Genomic DNA, 21,342 nt, shown 5'->3' with positions numbered 1-21,342 from the left:
TTCATAGTAAATTGATAAAAGGGGTTTTTGTCAGGACAAGGAGTTTGCTTCATGCTCTTGGGAAGCCTCAGTCAGAACACCAGACAATAAGTGATAAATCTTTGCATTGATAAGCCCAAGAATTGAACTAGCCAGGAACAACTGAACTCTCATTCAAATCTCTCCATAAAAGGACATGTTTTCAAAGTTTCCATCTTTTTCAAGTTCTTTCATGGATCATTCATATTAAAGCTATCCAGGCTTTCCAGCCAGCTCAGGTTCCAGAAAGAGTTTTACCAAAAGCACAAAAGACCACAAAGGATTACAAGCCTATTCTAAACATAGTATTTATCAGCTGCAGCAATTACTGAGAGTGCAGGATGAACTCTGGGATGGCAAGAAATCAGATGTAGGCGTCTTTCTTTCCCCTCCCACAGGCTCATAAATTGCAGTGGTTAAACAATTCCCAGATATCCAAAGAGGGAATTTTTTTGCCAACTGGAAAAATATAAATGCTTCTCTAATTCTGCTTCCAAATACATGTGAAAGGATGAAAAGTTGGGGATTGATACTCAAGATTGCCTTCATTTGAAAGGGAGATTTTCATTTCATTAAATGAGATTCTTGCTTGTAAGCCAAATGTTTGAAGCAGGGGGGGATGAAACTTTTTAAATCACTGAATCATTATCAATGTAGCCCAATCTAGGCCAGAGGCGTCCAATCTTGGTAAGACTTGTGGACTTCAACTCCCAGAATTCCTCAACCAGAATTAAGGGCCGTGTTTCCCAGCTGGCTCAGGAATTCTGGGAGTTGAAGTCCACAAATCTTAAGAGTTAGTTACCAAACCTGGATAACCCTGCTCTAGGCCCAGGAGTGATTGGGATAAAATGTCCTTCTCTGATGTTTTCCCAAATGGTCCCTTAAGGGAGAATTTACAACTCCATCCTAAGGTTGCTAGTGCTGGGTTTTTAAAATCCATATCTGACTTTTTCAATTCCCTATCTGGGTTTCTAGTTTGTTTGTTTGTTTTAATCTTAAAATTTAACCAAATCTACATTTTTCTATACATCGCATCATATTGTAGCTATTAAATAAGTAAAATTAATTTGGTTTAAAACTGATTTGTTGCCTTTTTGTAGTGGTTACTTTGAGTATTTCTGTGTAGAATCAGAGTTTATTTCTTTTATTTTTTAGGAAACTATCAGCAACCCTGTTGAAGTCCATAAAAAGTGAGGGATCTCTCCTCTCTGCAGGAATAGCCTGGAGGCTACAGGTAGTCCTCGACTTACCGCCGTTCGTTTAGTGACAGCTCAAAGTTATAACGGCACGGAGAAAAGCGACTTTTGACCGTTGTCCACATTTATGACTGTTGCAGCATCCAGATGATCAACATCATCAAAATACTTCGAAACTGACTCATTTTTATGACGGTTGCAACGTCCCAGGATCACCTTTTGTGACCTTCTGATAAGCCAAGTCAATGGGGAAGCCAGATTCACTTAACAACCGTCTTACTAACTTAACTGCTATTCACGTAACAACCGTTACGTGAACAAGAAAGGTCGTAAAATGGGACAAAATTCACTTAACATTCTCACATAGTAACGGAAATTTTGGGCTCAATTGTGGTCGTAAGTGTTGTGGCCCAACTCGGACGATGAGGGGTTGGGGAGGAACCTGGGCCAGTTCTGGATTCTGGGGAAGGCTCTGATGGATGCTCTATGTTGGACGCAGAGATAGAGCCAGGACCGTCTGACATTTCTCAGCCACCGGAGAGGCAGCTGCCTTTGAAGGCTGAAAGAGGAGGAAGAACAGCTGGGGCCTCTTCCAGATGCGCAGATGTGCAGAGCTGTTGGGAGGGGAGAACAACGGAGGACAAGGAGTCGACTCGGGAAGCAAGGCACACGTGGATGCTGAATAGCCCTTCCCTGGCTGAGGAATAAATAGAAGGAAAGGGGAGTGGTGGTCGTAGGAGACAACAGTTCGTATTTCTAGAGATTTTGCTCATTGTGTTTCGTGCCACAAAGATTGCTTGCCAGAACTTGATTTGCAGCCGTTCGGCAGGGAGCTCACTTGCAATTATCGCAAGGAACTGATAAGGTCTATAGTGCAGTTAACTCCTTGAAGGATCATTGCCTAGACTTTCAGTTGGTGAATGCAAGTAATTCACAAGAAGTAAATAAAGAGGGATTTTTTAAGGACAAGGAGTCTGTTTCTTGTTTCTGCTAAGGCTGGGTCAGCACAGTAAGTTGAGGACTACCTGTATTGAATACTATGCCAAGGCTACCAATTAAGCCATACCCCTGCATTGTTTTCAACACCAAATCCTAGGAAGTTAACCAAGGGATCAGCAACCTGCGGCTCTGGAGCCGCATGTGGCTCTTTCATCTGCTGCGGCTCCCTGTCGCCGGTCAGCTCCACAATTGATAGGGCTTTCGGTTAGGGCAGGTAGAGAAAAAAGGACAACGCGCTAGGAGGAGACTCTATGGTGGGGGAACTGAACTTCTGGTTGGCTCCACATTTGAACGTGTGGCTTCGGGTTAGGACATTTGTGGCTCTTTGAGTGTTTAAGGTTGCCGATCCCTGAGTTAACCTAGGCATCATTTCCTCCATCTGGTGCCCTACAGCTGCGTTAGGACTGCACCTCCCAGAATTCTCCAGCCATGACACTACACAGGAGTGGAGACCAAAGGTGTGAGCTGATCAGCGAGGCCTCTAATGGAAAATTACCTGGTACATGTCCTGAATAATCCATAGACACCCGGAACAGCACAAAAGACAACAGACTGATCAGAAAAACGATGGACACAAAGTACGATGGTTTGTAAGTTGTGTTCCAAGAAGGTGGTTGAGAGACCTTGGAAACCCTACCTAGCTACGCCAACCCTTCTGTCTGTTTTCTCCCCAGACAATCCGAGTAAGTGGCAATTGCAACCTGGTGTATAATGGCTGCATATGCCACAGCAGTAGTTTTATGTCTCTGTTCGTGGCCCTTTAAAACAACACCTGTAGAATAACACCAGTCATCTTCGGAATTAGTCCAAGATGCTGGTGCCCCTTGAGCAGAAAGCTATCTCTAGCAGCCCTCCATCACCTGGTGGTTGCCTGCTGTCCCTATGTGGAATTCAGGGAAAAGTAGAGCAGGCAGAAGAAACAACCAAGAAAAGACGATATTTGTAGGGAAGGCTGGGGGGTCCTCGGTGCTTTCTGAGGTTGGCTGGTTTTTACACAAATATTTTATTACCCAACTGTTGTGGTCCACCAGCGGCCTGTGGAGTTGGCAGCACAAGCAACGGATAGACTGACAGACAGACAGACATGCATACATACATATATACATATAAATTACTGATCCAGATTTTCTTCTTTTCAATGAAAGAGCACCTGTCTGGTGAGAATTCAGAAGGGAGCTAAATCAAGACCCCTGTTTTTATTCAGGAAGGAGGGCATCGCATCTGTCCACAGTAGAGGGGTCACTGATTTAAGTGCACTGAGGATGCTACCTACAATACAATACAATAGCAGAGTTGGAAGGGACCTTGGAGATCTTCTAGTCCAACCCCCTGCCTAGGCAGGAAAGCCTATACCATTTCAGACAAATAGCTATCCAACATCTTCTTAAAGACTTCCAGTGTTGGGGCATTCACAACTTCTGGAGGCAAGAATTACCTAGTTGGGTAATGAAATGCCTGCAAGAAAGCAACCAACCTTAGAGGGCACCATGGACACATTTTCAGATTTGACCATCTGAAAGCTGGACTTTTGAGTTTTCTCACGCTGTTGCATGAAATAGCTGCTCAAAGACCTGCCTGAACAAACTGTATTAAGCTCAACAAGTAAGCTAAAAAAATAAATGTCACAGTCAAGCTCTGTACCACTATCCCGATCAAAGAAACAAAGAGTCACCTAGATCAGAGGTGTCCAAACTTGGGAACTTTAAGACTTGTGGACTTCAACTCCCAGAATTCCCCAGCCAGCCATGCTTAAAGTTCCCAAGTTTGGACACCCCTGATCTAGATCAATTAAGGTTTAATCCATGAATTAGGGGTAAGACATAGAATCCTGGAAACTTGCAAAAATAAAATAAAATAAAAACTCTGCAGCTTTTATTTTATGAGTTCAAATATGGAGTTCTGGATCTCTTCTCCCCAGACAAACTGGTCCAAACCTGCTCTTCATGCTAACAAACACCTGTCCCATCTGTGGATTCAAGCTGGGTTCTTTAGATACCTCCAGCCTCTTCCTCAAACTCTTCTTAGTCCAACCTTTTTCAGAGTTGGCACGATGGATGAACTTCAACTCCCAGAATTCTAGGGGTCAAGGTCCACCCATCTTAAAGCTACCCAGTTTGAAACACTCTGCACGAGTCTCACCCTGTAGAGAACCAATACTGCCTTTAGTGTAAGTAAGGTCCCAATAGGAAAGAGGTGGGGGAGGGGGGGCTGTCACTCTTATCCTGTTACCTTAAGGAAGTTCTTCACACGTTCTGGATCGTAGCAGTTGCTCTCCCTGCAAATTCTTTCCACCTCTTTAATTTGGCCGGTCTTACAAGCAGCTTGGATGTATTTGAAATGCACGTCCGGGTCTTGGCTGAAGTTAACAATAGAGCCCAGGAAGTAGAAGAGACCTTGAAGAAGGGAGTGGAAAAGAAAAAGAGTCATCATGAACAGAATTTGTCAGCAATCTTTGGAGCTGGGAGTGCCGGATTTTGATAGAGGAAGCATATTTGTAGCTCTGGTCTGAAATGAGGGGTCCTTGGTGCTCTCTGACCTTGGCGGTTTCCTTCCAGGCGTTTCATTACCCAAGTAGGTAAGGTCATCAGTGCCAGCAGGGAGTGAGGTTGCCCTCTCCTTTTAAATTGCAGACGTTACCTAGTTGGATAATGAAACGCCTGAAAGAAAAGAAACAAGCTCAGAGAGTACCAAGGACACCTTGTAACAGATTTTTCATTTGCTGGAAAGGTTCACTTACAGCCACTATGCAATTGCTCGTAATTAAACGTTAAGTGTCCGTCTCATTCATTGACGCTGAAATAACAAAAGCAGACCGAAAGCAGCTTTCTCCAACCTCATTTCCTCTCTACAGGGAGTCCTCGACATACAAACATAATGGAGCACGCCCATTACGGTCCTTATGATGTGATGGACATTCACAAGGTTAGTCATGCGACCAGTCTGATTTTACGACTTTTTTTTTGCAGTGGTGATGGATGAGTGAAGCAAATCAATGGTTTGTTCTGGGTGTGGTCTTGCTGAAAACGGCAATAAATAAATGCCCGTTTTTGGCAAAACCGTCATAAAATGCCGCTACAAGGATTTATATTCCTTGCTGTCATCTGGTCGTTAGCACTCTCTCTGAGGATCGCTGAGGCCACTTGGAGGGTTAGCTGTGCCCTCAGGATCACCTGAACGGTGCAAATGGGTGTGGAACCTCCAAGCAGCCTCCACAACTCTCAGAGACAGTGATAACGACCAGATGACTGCAAGGAACATAAATCCTTCCATCCTCCACCATTCAATCAGAACTGGAGAAGCTTCTTGGATGAGAAGCGAAATGTCTTCAAGGAAAAACAAAGTCCAGTTGCCTTTTGAAAAAGCACCTTTGGAACAAAAGAGGACAGCCACAACTGAAATAATTGATATCCCTGTCCACTTGTCTTTACCAACCAAAGAGAACAAGAAAACTTCTTGGCCCGATGACTTCAAGAGATGCGCTCATCTCAATGGACCAAGGAACAGCCCCAGCTTTGTAGCGGCTCGCAATGGCCGCCTTCCCAGCTGCCAGTTTGGGGATCTTTCTCTGGATCAATCAGGGAGTTTGCGGGCTCCCTGAGACCGGCGGCGTGTGCTCCCCATGCTTATCGCCCCTACGAGGCGATTTAGGTCCAATTCGGACCACCCGGCAGCTGTGATATTGATGGTTCCATGGAGCTTCCCGTGAGTCACGGTGTCTCACCACAACGTTAGCCCCGCCCTCCAAATGCGCTCATCTCAATGGATCAGGGGACAGCCAGAAGGAACCAAGGTACTCAAGAGATATGGATTCAGAACTTGAGTGCGGCGTGGGAACCCAACCGACCTACCTTCAAAACTCTTGAATGACTCAAAGAGCTCGATGAGCGACTGAGTTGAAAGCTGCTCGTGGTACTTGGAAGCCACCTGGACGCAGATCTGCAAGTTCTGGCGGATGTTTGCTGACAGCATCGCCCGCAAGCATTCCAAGGAATCTTCCACGGAAAGGGAGCCAAAGTAGTTCACCAGCCACTGCAAGGGAACGGAGTCATTAGAAAGGACCTCAGATTTTCTTAAGGTTCTTTATGGCAGAAATATGCAGACCTGGGGTGATGATGAACCTTTACAACTGGGATGGGATTTTAATTCCCAGAATTCTCAACCAAAATCGGCAATGGAAACTCGCTGCACGGAGCTGCTTCTGGTGAGAGGGTTTCCCATATAAATGTGGTCAAATGTCACCTTGATCCCCACAGTGGAGGAATGGCTGCAAAACTGGATGGAGTTAGCAGAGATGGCTAAATTGACTGTTTTGGTTGAAGAAAATAATAATAATAAATACTTTTATTTCTACTTGGAAACCACTTCTGGACTTTGTGCTTGAGGTGGGAAAAAATGAAATTTTGATTTTGAATTTTACTCATTAGATAGATTTGTTGTTATAGAAATGGCGAGTTTATAATATTATGTAAAAGTCAAAAGTTGAGGTTTGATGTTGACGCCTTATTCTACTGCACTGAAGGGAGTCGGAAGTCAATGTCTTTTCTTTTTCTTTTTTCCCTTTTTGTTCCCTCACTTTTCCCTTCCCTATTCTCCTTACGATTTACTTTTATATTTTCTTTGTATGCTACATTATAAACTAATAAAAACTGTTTAAAAAATAAGTGTGGTTAAATGAATTGATTGGCATTAACAGCACTTAAGACTTATATACTGCTTCACAGCCCTCTCTAAGCGGTTTACAGAGTCAGCATCTTGACACTAACAATCTGGGTCCTCATTTTACCCACCTTGGAAGGATGGAAGGCCGAGACAACCTTCAAATCCCGTCAGGATTGAACTTTTGACAGTGAGCGGAGTTAGCTTGCAAAATGACATTCTAACCACTGCACCACCAGGGCTCTTGGTACCTTGCTTTTCAGAAGCTGTTAAAATTTTTCCAGAGCATATTTGGGGGTGCAAAATCATGCCATTACTTATGGATTGAATGCTTGTACTTCAAAGCTTGGTTAGATAGTTTTTATTCTTCGGTTTAATGTTTCACTTCGCTGCTTTTATTGTTTTGTCTTGGGATGTAAACAACCAAAAACCTCCATTGATTGTGGTGGAAATAAATTAAATAAATATGTACATTTGTGCATTTGGTCTATAGGCAGTCACCAGCTTACCAACATTCATTTAGTGACTGTTCAACGTTACCATAGCACTGGAAAAAAAAGTGACTTATGACCGGTTTTCACACTTACGACTGTTGCAGCATCCCCATGGTCACATGTTCAAAATTCAGAATGCTTGGGGACTGGCATGTCTTGATCACAGTTGCAGTGTCCTGGGGTCATGTGATCCCCTTCTATGACCTTCTGACAGGCAAAATCAATGTGGAAGCCAGCTTCACTTTATAAGTGAACTGTTACTACTGGGTTTCCCCCAAAATAAGACAGGGTCTTATTTTCTTTTGACCCCCCCAAATAAGCACTTGGCCTAATTTTAGGGGAGGTCTTCTTATTTTTGAGGTGCAGGTGGTGGTGAGCGTGGTCACCTCATGGCTGCTGCTGCGTTGCAATATTTTCAGGGGAGGGCTTATTTTCAGGGGAGGGCTTATTTTAGCACATGCGCTCCAAATCCTGATTGGGCTTATTATCCGGGGAGGTCTTATTTTCAGAGAAACAGAAACTTAACAACTGCAGTGATTCACTTAACAACTGTGGCAAGGCAGGTCATAAAATGGGGCAAAACTCACTTAATAATTGTCTTGCTTAGCATTGGACATCTTGGGCTCAGTTGTGGTCGTAAGCCGAGGACTACCTCTATTGCCACCTCTAAATAGAGTAATCCTTCCCGAATGTAGTTGAACTTCGATCTCTCAGCAAAGGCCAAAGTTCTCTGAAATGGCCTCCTCTTGAAAGGTGAGAATAGTCCCATTGTTATTAGACTTCTGGAAACCGATTAAGTCTGAATTATTTCAGGGGGACTTTGGAATGAATAATGATGCTGTCAAGATTACACTAGGTAGTTTTAAGTTACCATGTTTTTTGGACTATAAGATGCACCAGTGTATAAGATGCACCAGGATGTTGAAGAGTTAAGAAAGAAAAAAAAGTGGTTGTCCTCCATGGCCCCAAGAACACTTGGCAGGCTTCAGCAGGGCTGGGGTAAGGCAAAAACTCTGTTTTTGCTAAAAACGGGTGGAAAATGGACTGTTTTTTGCAAAACGGGGTTATTTCCCCCTTGCCCCAACCCTGCTGAAGCCTGCAGAGTGCTCCTGGGGGCTGGAGGAAGGGGGAAATGTCTCCATTGTTGCAAAATCCAGCCCGTTTTTCACAAAAATGGGAGGTGGAGGTGGGGCTTCGGTAAGTCAAAAAATGGCTGTATTCGGTGTATAAAATGCACCAACATTTCCACGCTCTTTTAGGGGAAGAAAAAGGTGCGTCTTTTACTCCGAAAAATACGGTAACTTCATTTTAATTGACCATGTACATTTTGATCGTTGCGCTGTATGACCGCCGCTAACTGCCAAGAGTCATAAGATGGTGCAGCATAGCAATTAAATTTATTCAATCTTTATTCACCACCCATCTGACTTCAGAGCGACTCTGGGCACTTTGCAGCATAAGAAAACATTAAAATCATCAAAGGTAAATCTCCCTAATAGGTAAAATGAGTATAGTTTCATCCCAGTACCTCGGGGTTGAGAAGGTGAGTGTGAACCACGGCTCGCTTGATGTCGTACAAGTCTGTGAAGTGTTCCAGGGCCCTTTGGAGGAGACCGGCTTTCTCGCACAGTTGAGCGATGTGGGCTCGGTCGTAGTGGGTAAACATCTGGTTCCCCAAGATGGCATCGGCGACCTGAAAGAGGAGGTTTTGCTTGAGAAATAAGAGTAAAGAAACAGAGTAGCCCGATCCTTTTTGAGAACCAGGTGCAAAACCTACCTGAGGTGCATGCATGAGATTCATTTCAAGCAGACGGGTTTGCAAAGGCCCTTCGGATGGGCGGTTGTTTTTCAGGGCATCCAAGAGGAAAGCTGTACATTGCTGGATCAGGTTGTATTCCATAAACACATCTACTATCTGCAAAATAAAATAAAAAGAGAGCGCTTGTTTTAGATTCTTCCCACCCAAGGCAGGTAAAACCTTGTATAAACATTCCAGCAATATAAGGTTATCGAATTCAGACTAACCATCCATGCTTAAGGCGCCAAACGCATGTCATAATCCCCCTCTCATTAGAGGTATGCAAAACATTTCAAATTTGAAACCATTTTTAACAGCTTTGATGTCTTTAGGGGTGTTTCAAATTTCAGACTGCTCTGTTTGCATTTGAAGCATGTGTTTTGAGCACAAAATGAGGGCTTTTCAAGCCCAGGACATTCCTAGTAAAGAGCTTAAAATGAAACACAGAGCCGTATAGCAATAGCACTTAAGACTTCTTGTTGTGGCCCAGCAGCGGCCGGCTGAGCTGTTGGTGGACTCTGACAGTGATGACCATTATGGGACTGCTCTGGAGGATGAGGAAGACTCTGGAGGGTGTTTGGAGTCAGAGCAGGAACTAGAGAGGCCTGTTGGCTACCAGGTGGCATCTGAGTCAGGGAGCAGTGAAGAGAAATATAGGGAGGTTGTCCCTGATGTGCGTGTGCGTAGAGCTGAGAGGAGAACGGAGCAGCTGTGGAGAAAACATCATAGAAGGAAATAGGGACAGCTGGCTACGATTGTGGCCCCTCCCAAAGAGTTTATAGGTGGAGCGACGGGAGGGGAATCTTTACAGGAAACAACAGTCCATTTTACTAGCCGTTGAGAAAACATTAAGTCTAATCTTGGTTTATTGAAGATAGCGTTCTAGGCTCCTAGCCAAGGGGTGGCTTTATCTCTGTAATTAGTCGTGGCAGACAGCCAAGCCTGTGTCTGCATATTCATTAGACTCACAGGACAGAACACTTATATACAGCTTTACATCCCTCTCTACGCGGTTTACACAGTCACCATATTGCTCCCAACAATTTGGATCCTCATTTTACCCACCTGGGAAGGATGGAAGGCTGTGAACCTTGAGCCTAGGGAGATTCGAACTGCCAAATTGCAGGCAGCCGGTAGTCAGCAGACGTAGCCTGCAATACTGAACTCTAACCACTGCCCCACCATGGCTCATGAAAGGCTAAAGGCTTCAATTCTGACGTTTCATATACGACAAATATGCACCTGTTTTTCACAAAACCTGTTTTCACTTTAGTGTCAAAGCCTGATGCTGTACAACTTTAAGACTGCTCTAGAATCCTACAGAATTCAAAGATTGCTTTGAGGATCCCCTCAAATCAGAGGAATATTCTTATACATCTGCATGTTCTCAAGGGGCCAAGTGAAAGATTTAGCAAGCAGGACCTGTTTCCATCAAGAAATGACTGCTGAGACTTCACCTTCCACACGAGATCAGGAGAACATGAGATCTGTGCAGCCCCCCAATTCCTTGGTCTTTCACTGGGGCTCAAGCATACTCCAGAATTTTTTTTTCAATTTTTCATTCTCTTACATATCATTTTAAGTATACATTCACACAATGGTTATTCTTTTTTACATTTATCATTCTTATGCACTTATTATTTCATTTAATAGGTTATAACATACAGTTTGGGTTGCTTTATTTACCATCCCTTCCTCCTGTTGTAACACCATCTTATTTTTCCTTTCTTTTCACCCTCCCTCCCTTCTCTACTCCTGTCCTTCCTCCTCTCCTTCACCTTCCTTCTTCCCTTATCTTTCTCCTACTCCTACCCTTCCTCTTCACCTTCCTACCCTCTCTCCTTCTCTTCCTCTCCCTTCTATTCTCCTCCATCAAAGTCTTATATAGTCATTCAGTTTATGGGCAAGCTGAGTTTAAAGACCACTCGTACACTTATGGCTCAGAATGGTTAAGAACCGCCACGTTCCCACATGCTGAACGCTTTGCAGCATGGTTATGATTCATGCTTGCTTAATGGCACCTTTACTTCACAACAGGGCACACGCTCTGAATTTTGAGATTGCGACACTCCCAAATTTCCTGCTAGCATCGCTCAAGGCTACACAAAGAATGAAGAGGTCAACGACTGGAATTGACAAGAAACATTCATGTGGAAACAGGATTGTTGGAGAAACTGAAATGTTCCTTTTAGATGCAACAGTGTGAACAGACTTTATAGGAAACCGAGGATCTGCAGGATAAAGCCACGTATTGCAGCCTGCTGGAGAGAACGGACAGAGACCCCAATGTCCTTCTCTCTCTCTCTCTCTCTTTCAAGACATTTCCTTACTTGGGTAATATCTGCCAGAGGTTCTTCGTCCTGCACCAACATCTGGGCAAACTGTTGTCCTTGGTCCGGGCTGATCCGCATTACGTTTCTCAGGAGGAAGATCCAATCTGGAGTGTAGCCAACCTAGGAAGGGCGTGTGCATGCCCCCCAAAAAATACATATATATTTTGTTAGCTTTGCTGCATTTTGTATGCTGGAGTGAGAGCATCCTGAGTTTGTCTGCATTTGGCTCGGTCCCTTTCTAGACTGAAAACGGAAAAAGCCCAACCATCTTATGCATCTTACACTCCGAAAAATACGGTATTTCACACAAGGATTAAGATTAAAGATTTCTCACCGAAAGATGGCCAGGATCTACCACAAGACATGGTGGCGGCTACAAGTTTGGCCTGGCTTCAAAGAAGAAGAAAAAAGATTTCAGGGAAACCAATTACCTTCTTGGCATACAGCACGATCTTCTGAACTTGTCCCGTTTCAGCAAAACACTGAATGACCTTATTGGGAACGTTGGCCCGTAGGTAGACACTTAGGGCCAGTGTTGGGTCCACAGACTTCACGAGGTCTCCCAATTCTTCAGAGCATTCCAGCTGTTTAAAAGCAAGCATTTCAGAGATTGGTGGGTTTTGTTTGTTTTTTAAATACCCAATAGGATGCTCCATGTATAAAACAAATTGCAGTAGGAACTCTTTCCTACCTGGCTCAATGTGACAAGCGGTTGAGGACACCATACATCCTAAAGAAGTCTTCAAAATATAATATTCATTTTGGTACAGTATGCGATTTTTTTTCCTAACTAAGGGATCTATGCTGCTTTGCAGGAACATCTTAAGGGAGGGGCTGTGCAACTGTGAAAACTTTTAAGACTTGTGGACTTCAACTCCCAGAATTCTGGTGGCTGAGAATTCTGGGAATTGAAGTCTATAGGTGTTAAAAGTTGCCACGGTTGGACACCCCTGTCTTAAGGGTTATGTCGGCACGAGGTTAAACAATGAGTGGCGCTTCTGATCAATGTCTACCATGTTTCTCCCAAAAATAAGGTGGGGTCTTATTTTCTTTTGACCCCCGAAATAAGCGCTTGGCCTTATTTTCGGGGAGGTCTTATTATTTTTGAGGTGCAGGAGGAGGCGAGCGTGGTCACCTCATGGCTGTTGCCATATTTTCAGGGCAGGGATTATTTTAGCACATGCACTCAAAAGCCCGACCGGCTTTATTATCTCAGGAGGTCTTATTTTCGGGGAAACAGGGTAGTAGAAACAAAATTAAACACAGGGCAGTGCCTGTTGCAGCTAGTCCTCATCGTGCAAGTGAACAGAGAAGAAAGCCACAGATCTACTTCGCCAGGGAAGTTGACGTTGGATGAAGGAAGCAAAACCCCTTCCAGGAGAGCTGTCCTTGACAAGTCACCAAAAGGTCAGGTAATAAACACCCCCATCAAGAATGGAAGCAGATTGAGATTTAAGCTGGTGGCCACTTAAGCTCATTCCCTGTAAAACGAAAATAGCTAAGGGCGCGTGTCACGAAAAGAAGTCCTGGGTGCAGGAACTCAGCTTTTGTTTTCAATTTTATGTTTTCCATCCCAGTCTTCCAGAAGAGAGAGGGAGAAGCGTGAAACTGAGCTGAATCCAGAAATCAAGTTTAAAATGTAAAGGTTGAACTGCGGGCAATATCTTAAGACTGCTTGCTTGCATTCATGTCAGAAGCCCCAACGCAATTCTAGGTTGAAAGGATTAGCTGGAGACATCATAGTTACTTGGGAGATGCACAGTTCGGGGGCACCTTTCATATCCCTGGCAGTTGTTGGAGCAAAGGACGGGAGCTCAACCTGACCCAAGAAGGACAGAAGTTCAACCATGCCCCAGAAGGATGGGAGCTCAACCCGGCCCCAGGAAGACGGGAGCTCAACCCGGCCCCAGGAAGAAGGGAGCTCAATCCTGCCCTAGAAAGACGGGAGCTCAACCCTGCCCCAGAAAGACGGGTGCTCAACCCCGCCCCAGGAAGAAGGGAGCTCAATCCTGCCCCAGAAAGACAGGAGCTCAATCCTGCCCCAGAAAGACGGGAGCTCAACCCTGCCCCAGAAGGATGGGAGCTCAACCCTGCCTCAGAAGGATGGGAGCTCAACCCGGCCCCAGAAAGACGGGAACTCAATCCTGCCCTAGAAAGACGGGAGCTCAACCCTGCCCCAGAAAGACGGGTGCTCAACCCTGCCCCAAGAAGAAGGGAGCTCAATCCTGCCCTAGAAAGACAGGAGCTCAATCCTGCCCCAGAAAGACGGGAGCTCAACCCTGCCCCAGAAGGACAGAAGCTCAACCCCACGCCACAGCAACACTCGGGTCTTGAACACGAGCTTGCTAACCTACATCCCAGTGTCCTAACCACGAAGGCCCCCTTGCTCCCTATCTTAGATGATTTTAATACATTTTCTTGAGAGGTAACAACATTTAGAAGACCAGCTGCAGAATTCAGTAACCTTTGACTCCCAGGAGTTAAGATATTAATTAAGGGCCATAACTAAGCCAAAGCATTCATTAAACAAGGACCAGCACGGTCTCAACACAATTTCTGAATGAGGAGGTGTAATTCCAAGGCTGCGGTTATGGATGTCAAAAGAAGAACCTTGTTGCCTCAATTATCAAAAGGCACATTTTGTAAAGATTCCTGCCCCATCATCCACACCCCAGTGTTTGGGGGAAAAAATGTACCAAACATTTGGAAGTTTCCAATCTTGATTTAAGTTCAGAATCACAAAGATAAATTGTCATCGGTGAGGTCAGAAAATGGTGCAGGGCACGAATTTAGCTATTCTATTTATGGCAAGATTTTGGACAATGATTTTTGAGATTTTCACCACTAAGAGTTAGTGTGTGCGCTTGTGTGTGTGTGTGTGTGTGATTTTTATTTTGGCATTAGACAGAAGTCATAATATGCTTGCAGGCAAGCATCATCCATCAGCTGGCAACAACTGACAGCTGAGGGAAAGGTCACTCATTTAAGGGCAACATTACGTAATTCAGCTAAGGAGCCGAAAGGCAATTTCCTATCCTTCCATTTGCCCAGAAATTCCAGCCAGGAGCCAAAGTCTTCCATGCCTAAGATGCTGCCGCCAGGAAGCTGCCAATCTGAGAGCTGGCATTTTTCACTGGTACTCTAGGCTGCGTTTCACAGGGGGAATAGAATCACACGAAGTGTTAATAACGCTTTGTAATGCCTTGGTGAGGCCACATTTGGAATATTGCATCCATTTCTGGTTGCCAAGATATAAAAAAAGATGTGGAGACTCTAGAAAGAGTGCAGAGAAGAGCAACGAAGAGGATTTAGGGGATTGGAAGCTAAAACGTATGAAGAACGGTTGCAGGAATTGGGAGGTGCTGAGCTTGTTGATCAGAAGGGTCGGCAGTTTGACGGTTCAAATCCCTAATGTCACGTAACAGAGTGAGCTCCCGTTACTTGTCCCAGCTTCTGCCAACCTAGAAAGCATGTAAAAATGCAAGCAGAAAAATAGGGACCACCTGTGTTGGGAAGGTAACAGCATTCCATGCGCCTTTGGCATTTAGTCATGCCGGCCACATGACCATGGAATTGTCATCAGACAGCGCTGGCTCTTCGGCTTAGAAACGGAGATAAGAACTGCCTCCTAGAATTGGGAATGTATGTGCATGGGGAATCGTTACCTTTACCTAGTTTAATGAAAAGAAGGACTAGTGGTGATACAATAGCAGTGTTCCAGTATCTGAAGGGCTGCCCCAAAGAAAAGGAGATCAACCTATTCTCCAAAGCCCCTGAAGGCAGGACAAGAAGCAATGGATGAAAACTAATCAAGGAGAAAAGCAGCCTAGAACTAAGGAGAAATTTCCTGACAAGTGAGAATGATTGATCGTTGGAACAACTTGCCTCCAGAAATTGTGGGTGCTCCCAACATTAGAGGTTTTTAAGAAGAGATTGGACAAACATTTGTCTGAAATGGTATAGGGCTTCCTGCCTAAGCAGGGGGTTGGACTAGAAGACATCCAAGGTCCCTTCCAACTCTGCTATTCTGTGATTCCCTGCCAGGGCACCAATCTCAAAGCAAAACCATCCAGCAGAAGCTACCTAACCTGAACTTAAAACCATTTTCCGTTTCCTTGGAGACAGACGAGTGCTCTTTGCACAGTTGGAGATGAACCTAGCAGAAAGGATGACCTTTTAGCTGACAGTCACTAAGACCACCCCATCTTCAAAGATGCCCTATCAAACAGATGCCTTACTTTGTCTTCTTTCAACCATTTCTCCAGGAGCTGCTTGCGTCCTTGCTGGAGGACCGGCCGGCAGAGTTCCAGGGACTCGTACTTGTTCAGCTGCCCTTGATCCAGCAGAATGCCAAAATATTGAAGCAGAGGGGAAGTTTGTCCTGGTTGCGCTGGGACACTCTGGAATCGGCGGATGGTGTCGGGAGTGCGCAATATTCCCTATTTTTTAAAAAAAGAGGAGGATAAAATACACCATCTACCCATTGCAAATCGGTCAAGATGGTCCAACAACATTAGTAAAAACAAAATAAAAAAAAATAAACTATTTGCAGAACCTTTAGATCGATGTGCTTCAAATTGGAGATTCGGACTTCAGCTCCCAGAATTCCCTGAGCGCACTGGCTAGGAGGAGAATTCTGGAAGCTGAAGTCCTCATGCCTTAACGGCAGTATCGCTTAAACTTATATACCACTTCATAATGCTTTAGAGTACTCTCTGATTGGTTTACAAAGCATATTTCCCCCAACCACCTAGATCCGTGATGGTGAACCTAAGGAACATGTGCCCGAAGTGGAATGGGGAGCCATGTCGCCTGGCATGCACGGTGTCGCCCATACCTCTTCCGGGTTTCTGGCGCCCATGCGACGATCAGCTGAGCCTTCGTACCTGTGGCAGTGCCGGAAACTGGAAGAGCTGCTCTTCCGTTTTCCGGCGTGAGCATGCACGCTGGCCAGCTGAACATCGCGCGTGCATGCTGCCTATAATTGGCCGACGCGCATGTGCCCACTGGAAATCGGAAGTGCATTTTCTGACACGTGCATGACCCCTGGGCAGCTCCTCTTCAGGGTCAAGTCCCAGACAGCATTCGCAAAGTACGTGCCTGCTCCCTTTTCGGCACTCAGTGCCGAAAAGGTTCGCCATCACTGATCTAGGTCCTCGTTTTACCCACCTTGGAAAGATGGAAGGCTGAGTCAACCTTGAGCTGGTCCGGACTGAACTCCTGGCAGTGGGCAGAGTTTGCCTGCAATACCGCATTCTGGCCACTGCGCCACCATGGCTGAAAAGTCCTCAGTCCAACTATTATCCAGCCTTGCACAGCTGACCTAGAATGTGCCACAGCCGGCTAGGGAGGCAGCAGGTAAAAGCCTCCCTGTCTAGTTTCAGAATGGACTTTTATTTATTTATTTGATATGTTTGATACCTTTTTTTCTCAAGTCTGCCAGCCAGTGACTGGACAATACTTTGCAACGCTGCCTAAATTGTATTAAAAAGACCCAATGGCAATTGTAAGTGTGCATTCCACCTACAGTTACCCAGAGGTAAGATGGGCAGCCAATAAATGTGATAAATAAATTATAAATAAATTCCAAGCCACAAGCATAAGACTTAGTTGGGGCAATTGCAACTAACAGCCAAGAAATCAGCTGGTCAGGTCCACTTTTGCAAGCGATAGCCCCATAATGAATGTCTATGGAGATTCTCAGTCATATCCAGGTCATGGTTATGCCAAAGATGCTTTCTTCAAGAGGAAACTGGACTTTCTTGGGTTTCTTTTGAAGATGTTTCGCTTCTCCTCCAAGCAGCTTCTTCAGCTCTGATTGGATGGCGAGGAATGGAAGGATTTATATTCCTTGCAGACAGCTGGTCATTTGCGTCCTTTTTAGAGAGTCATTGAGGCCACTTGAAGCTTCTTCAGCTCTGACTGGATGGTGGGGAATGGAAGGATTTATATTCCTTGCAGACAGCTGGTCATTTGCATCCTTTTTAGAGAGTCATTGAGGCCACTTGAAGCTTCTTCAGCTCTGACTGGATGATGGGGAATGGAAGGATTTATATTCCTTGCAGACAGCTGGTCATTTGCGTCCTTTTTAGAGAGTCATTGAGGCCACTTGAAGCTTCTTCAGCTCTGACTGGATGGTGGGGAATGGAAGGATTTATATTCCTTGCAGACAGCTGGTCATTTGCGTCCTTTTTAAAGAGTCATTGAGGCCACTTGAACCTTCTTCAACTCTGACTGGATGATGGGGAATGGAAGGATTTATATTCCTTGCAGTCAGCTGGTCATTTGCATCCTTTTTAGAGAGTCATTGAGGCCACTTGAAGCTTCTTCAGCTCTGACTGGATGATGGGGAATGGAAGGATTTATATTCCTTGCAGACACCTGGTCATTTGCATCCTTTTTAGAGAGTCATTGAGGCCACTTGGAAGTTTATTTCTGACCTCAGGGTCACCTGAGTAGTGCAAATGGTAGCACACCCCTACTCAGATGTCCCTGAGAACACAAATAAACCTCCAGGTGGCCTCAACGACCCTCTAAAAAGGATGCAAATGACCAGCTGTCTGCCAGGAGTATAAATCTGTCCATTCCCCACCATTCAGTCAGAGCTGAAGAAGCTTCTTAGATGAGAAGTGAAACGTCTTCACAGAAAAACAAGGAAGTCCAATTGCCCAAAAAGCACCTTTGAGACAACCTGGCTGACTGAGAATCTCCATAGACTTTTGCATAGCACTGGAAATTCTGCTCCCCAACTGTGGCCATACATTGAGGACTACTTGCATGCCAGTGCCAGAAAACCAAACTAAAACAAACAAGCAGGGTACGAACCGAGGATTCAGACTGAGTAGTAGATAAAACAGAAAAGACAAAGCATGGATCACTTGGGACATTTTCCATACCTTCGGGGCGTTTGCTGCTACTTTGGCTGCTTCCGAGTAGCTCCCTTGGGCGAAAAGGGTGTTGAATTTTCGGGCAAAGAGCTCTTCGGCCCCGGCGAGATTGTTCCGGACGGCCATTCGGAGGGCCAAGTCGGGATTCTGCAGCACATTGGTGATGTAAGGGATGATGTTTTCCTCCTCCACGCACACTGAAAGCACCTTGAATGGAGGGAAAGGGATAGAGCAAGGTTCATCATTAGGCTAGCTTGCATTCTTGTTTCTATAGTCGTTTTGTTAAGTTTTATGATCAAGATATAAAAGACCAAAGAAAGTGAAGATGGGGAAATGGGGGAGGAAAAACGGGAAGAGAAAGAACTGGAGGATAAAGGGCTAAAAAGGAAAGGAAAGGGTTGATTTCTGACTTCTTTCGGTGCCTCATAGTAACATTGCGGCCTCAACTTTTTAACTTTTTACTCTCTGAACTTGGTGGTTTTCTTGCAAAGGATCACTTTATAGCAGAGGTGAAATCCACTTACCTTTGCTACCGGTTCGGTAGCAATGTGAGCGCACCTACTCGACTTTTTAAAGCATTTTTAAACTAGCGGTTCAGAAAAAGCTGTAGTAAAAAAAAATGCTTTAAAACGATTTTGTAAAATTCCAATGATCAGCTGTGCAACAATCAGCTGTGCCTCGTGATTGTGGGAACTTTTTTAAAAAAACTTTTATTAGCATTTTTACTAACAGTCCAGGCGAATTGGCCCAAACCAGAAGCATTTCACCCCTGCTTTATAGTCATCATCAACTAGCAATAGCACTTAGCGCATATATCAATAGCACATATGCCGCTTCGTAGTGGTTTACAGCCCTCCCTCAGCGGTTTGACAGTCTCAGCATTATGCCCCCAACAATCTGGGTCCTCAATTGACCAACCTCGGAAGGATGGAAGGCTGAGTCAACCCTGAGACCTGCATCAGGATCGAACTACAAGCAGTGGGCAGAGTCAGCCTGCAATGCTACATTCAACTACTACGTCATCAAGGCTCATGTGCTAAAAATATATTAGCCATGTTTATAACAACAAACCGATCTAATCGGCACTCTTGATGTTGGGTTTTAATTATTAATTAATATCACAAGTGATCTTAATTATTATTAATAATATCACTTGCGGTTACAGAGATGGCCCGTATTTGGTAAGTTGGTAAAGTAAAAAAGTTATGCCTGTAATTTAATTTTTACTTTACTGTGCTAAAAAAAAGTTAGAAGTCAATGCTTCTTGTCCCCTACACCTCTCTTCTTATTTTCCTATTATCTTTATCTATCTATGGTAATTTTAATTAAAACATTGCAATAGAAATATTTTTGAGCTTCTATCAGTGCCTCTTCCAGGCTGATAACCATATGGCAGATGGATCCTTCCCCCACCCCACCCCTTTTGAAGGAGCTGTAGCAGCTTACTAACAGATTAATGTGATCAGGGGAGTGAGGATAGCTCCTAGGAACTCAATCTTTCTTTCTTTTCTTTCTTTCGCTTTCCTCTTTCTTTTCTTTCTTTTCTTTCTTTCTCCTCTTCCTTTCTCTTTCTTTCTTTTTCTCTCTCTTTATTTCTTTCTCCTTCCTCTTTCCTTTTCTTTTTTCTCTTTCTCTTTCTTCTTTCTTTCCTTTCTTCTTTGTTTCTTTCTTTCTTTCTTTCTCTTTCGTCTTCCTTCCTTCCTTCCTTCCTCTCTCTCTCTCTCTCTCTCTCTCTCTCTCTCTCTCTCTCTCCCCCTCCCTTCCTTCCTTTTTTTGCAGCAGAAGAAAATCTCAGAACCGACCGCGAACCAATTTGGCAGTTCCAATTCCTGGCAGGGAAGCAGCTATCAGCAGCAGGCCAGAACTGAAAGCCAGCACCATCTGATCAAGAAAGATCTTTCAAGGTTGACCCTGTTAAATATTGCCAAGAGAGTTTGAACAGCTTTTCCATAGGCTGTGAACTTCGACCTACTGCTACTATTCAAATACAAACCTTTTGACTTGTTTTGTGGAACGGAACAGCACACCAAGGTTTGACGGGGGACCTATGTCCAAATTACTACATGAAATTTTTAGTAGTCAGCTAATGTCCAAGAAAACAAAAAAAGGAACATTTTAAAAAGCCCTATACAGACAGTCCTTGACTAACAACCGTTTGTTTAGTGGCCATTCGAAGTTACAAAGGCACTGGAAAAAGTGACTTATGACTGTTTCCCCCACTTAAATCATTGCATCATCCCCATGGTCACGTGATCAAAATTTGGACACTTGGCAACTGGTTCGTATTTATGACGGTTGGGGTCCCGGGGTCATGCGATCGCCTTTTGCAATCTTCTGACAAGCCAAGTCAATAAGGAAGCCAGACTCACTTAGCAACCGTCTTATTAATGTAACTACTACTTGTGATTCACTGTGCTGTGGCAAGGAAGGTCACAAAATGGGGCACAGCGCCTTGCTTAGGAATGGAAATTTGGGGCTCTGCTATGGCTTTAAGTCAAGGATTACCTGCACAGATGCACCCACCTGGACCAGGGGTCTGTTCTGGCAGGCACTACTGACAGGTTGCTGGTTTGCGCGCCGCCTGCAGGGGCGTTTTGCATGCGCTTGATGCATGCTGTGCGTGCACGCGCAGTGCAATAAAAATTGTTCTGCGCATGCGCAGAAAACGAGATAGTGACGCCGAGAAACAATTCGGGGGTCTGGCAGGCCTTGGTCGCTGGAACCGGCTGAACCCCCCCACTGACCTGGCCTCAATCCATTCACATGCAGCACCTCCCAAGCCCAGCGGTGGGATTCAGCCGGTTCGGGTGAATCAGATGTTAATTTTACATCTGGTTCGCCAAACTGGTAGTTGCAAGGACTGGCTGGCCCCGCTCAACCCACCCCACCCCACCCCTCCCAGGAGTCTCCAACGCGGCCCATTCATCATGCCAGGTAAGTGCAGAGCCTGCGTGGAGGCTC

At 44.8% G+C, this 21,342-nt stretch overlaps 1 protein-coding gene across 1 annotated transcript in view; it reads right to left on the bottom strand.

The window, feature by feature from the left end:
* Window positions 1-21,342, bottom strand: part of CLTC (clathrin heavy chain) — a 112,666-nt gene that overhangs the window by 39,030 nt on the left and 52,294 nt on the right. The window contains exons 7-14 of the mRNA XM_081945372.1: window positions 18,391-18,588; window positions 15,733-15,933; window positions 11,926-12,078; window positions 11,492-11,614; window positions 9,141-9,278; window positions 8,892-9,056; window positions 6,062-6,242; window positions 4,443-4,606 (exon numbers count right to left, since the gene is read on the bottom strand). Coding sequence (XP_081801498.1) covers window positions 4,443-4,606; window positions 6,062-6,242; window positions 8,892-9,056; window positions 9,141-9,278; window positions 11,492-11,614; window positions 11,926-12,078; window positions 15,733-15,933; window positions 18,391-18,588 — 1,323 coding nt within the window. The remainder of the gene's footprint in view (window positions 1-4,442; window positions 4,607-6,061; window positions 6,243-8,891; window positions 9,057-9,140; window positions 9,279-11,491; window positions 11,615-11,925; window positions 12,079-15,732; window positions 15,934-18,390; window positions 18,589-21,342) is intronic.

The sequence above is a fragment of the Natrix helvetica genome, assembly GCF_964273705.1.
Source record: "Natrix helvetica genome assembly, chromosome: 2".
In the NCBI taxonomy this organism is placed as follows: Eukaryota; Metazoa; Chordata; class Lepidosauria; order Squamata; family Natricidae; genus Natrix; species Natrix helvetica.
Note: the sequence above shows the minus strand (reverse complement) of the source record. Positions and strands in the feature narration are given on the sequence as shown.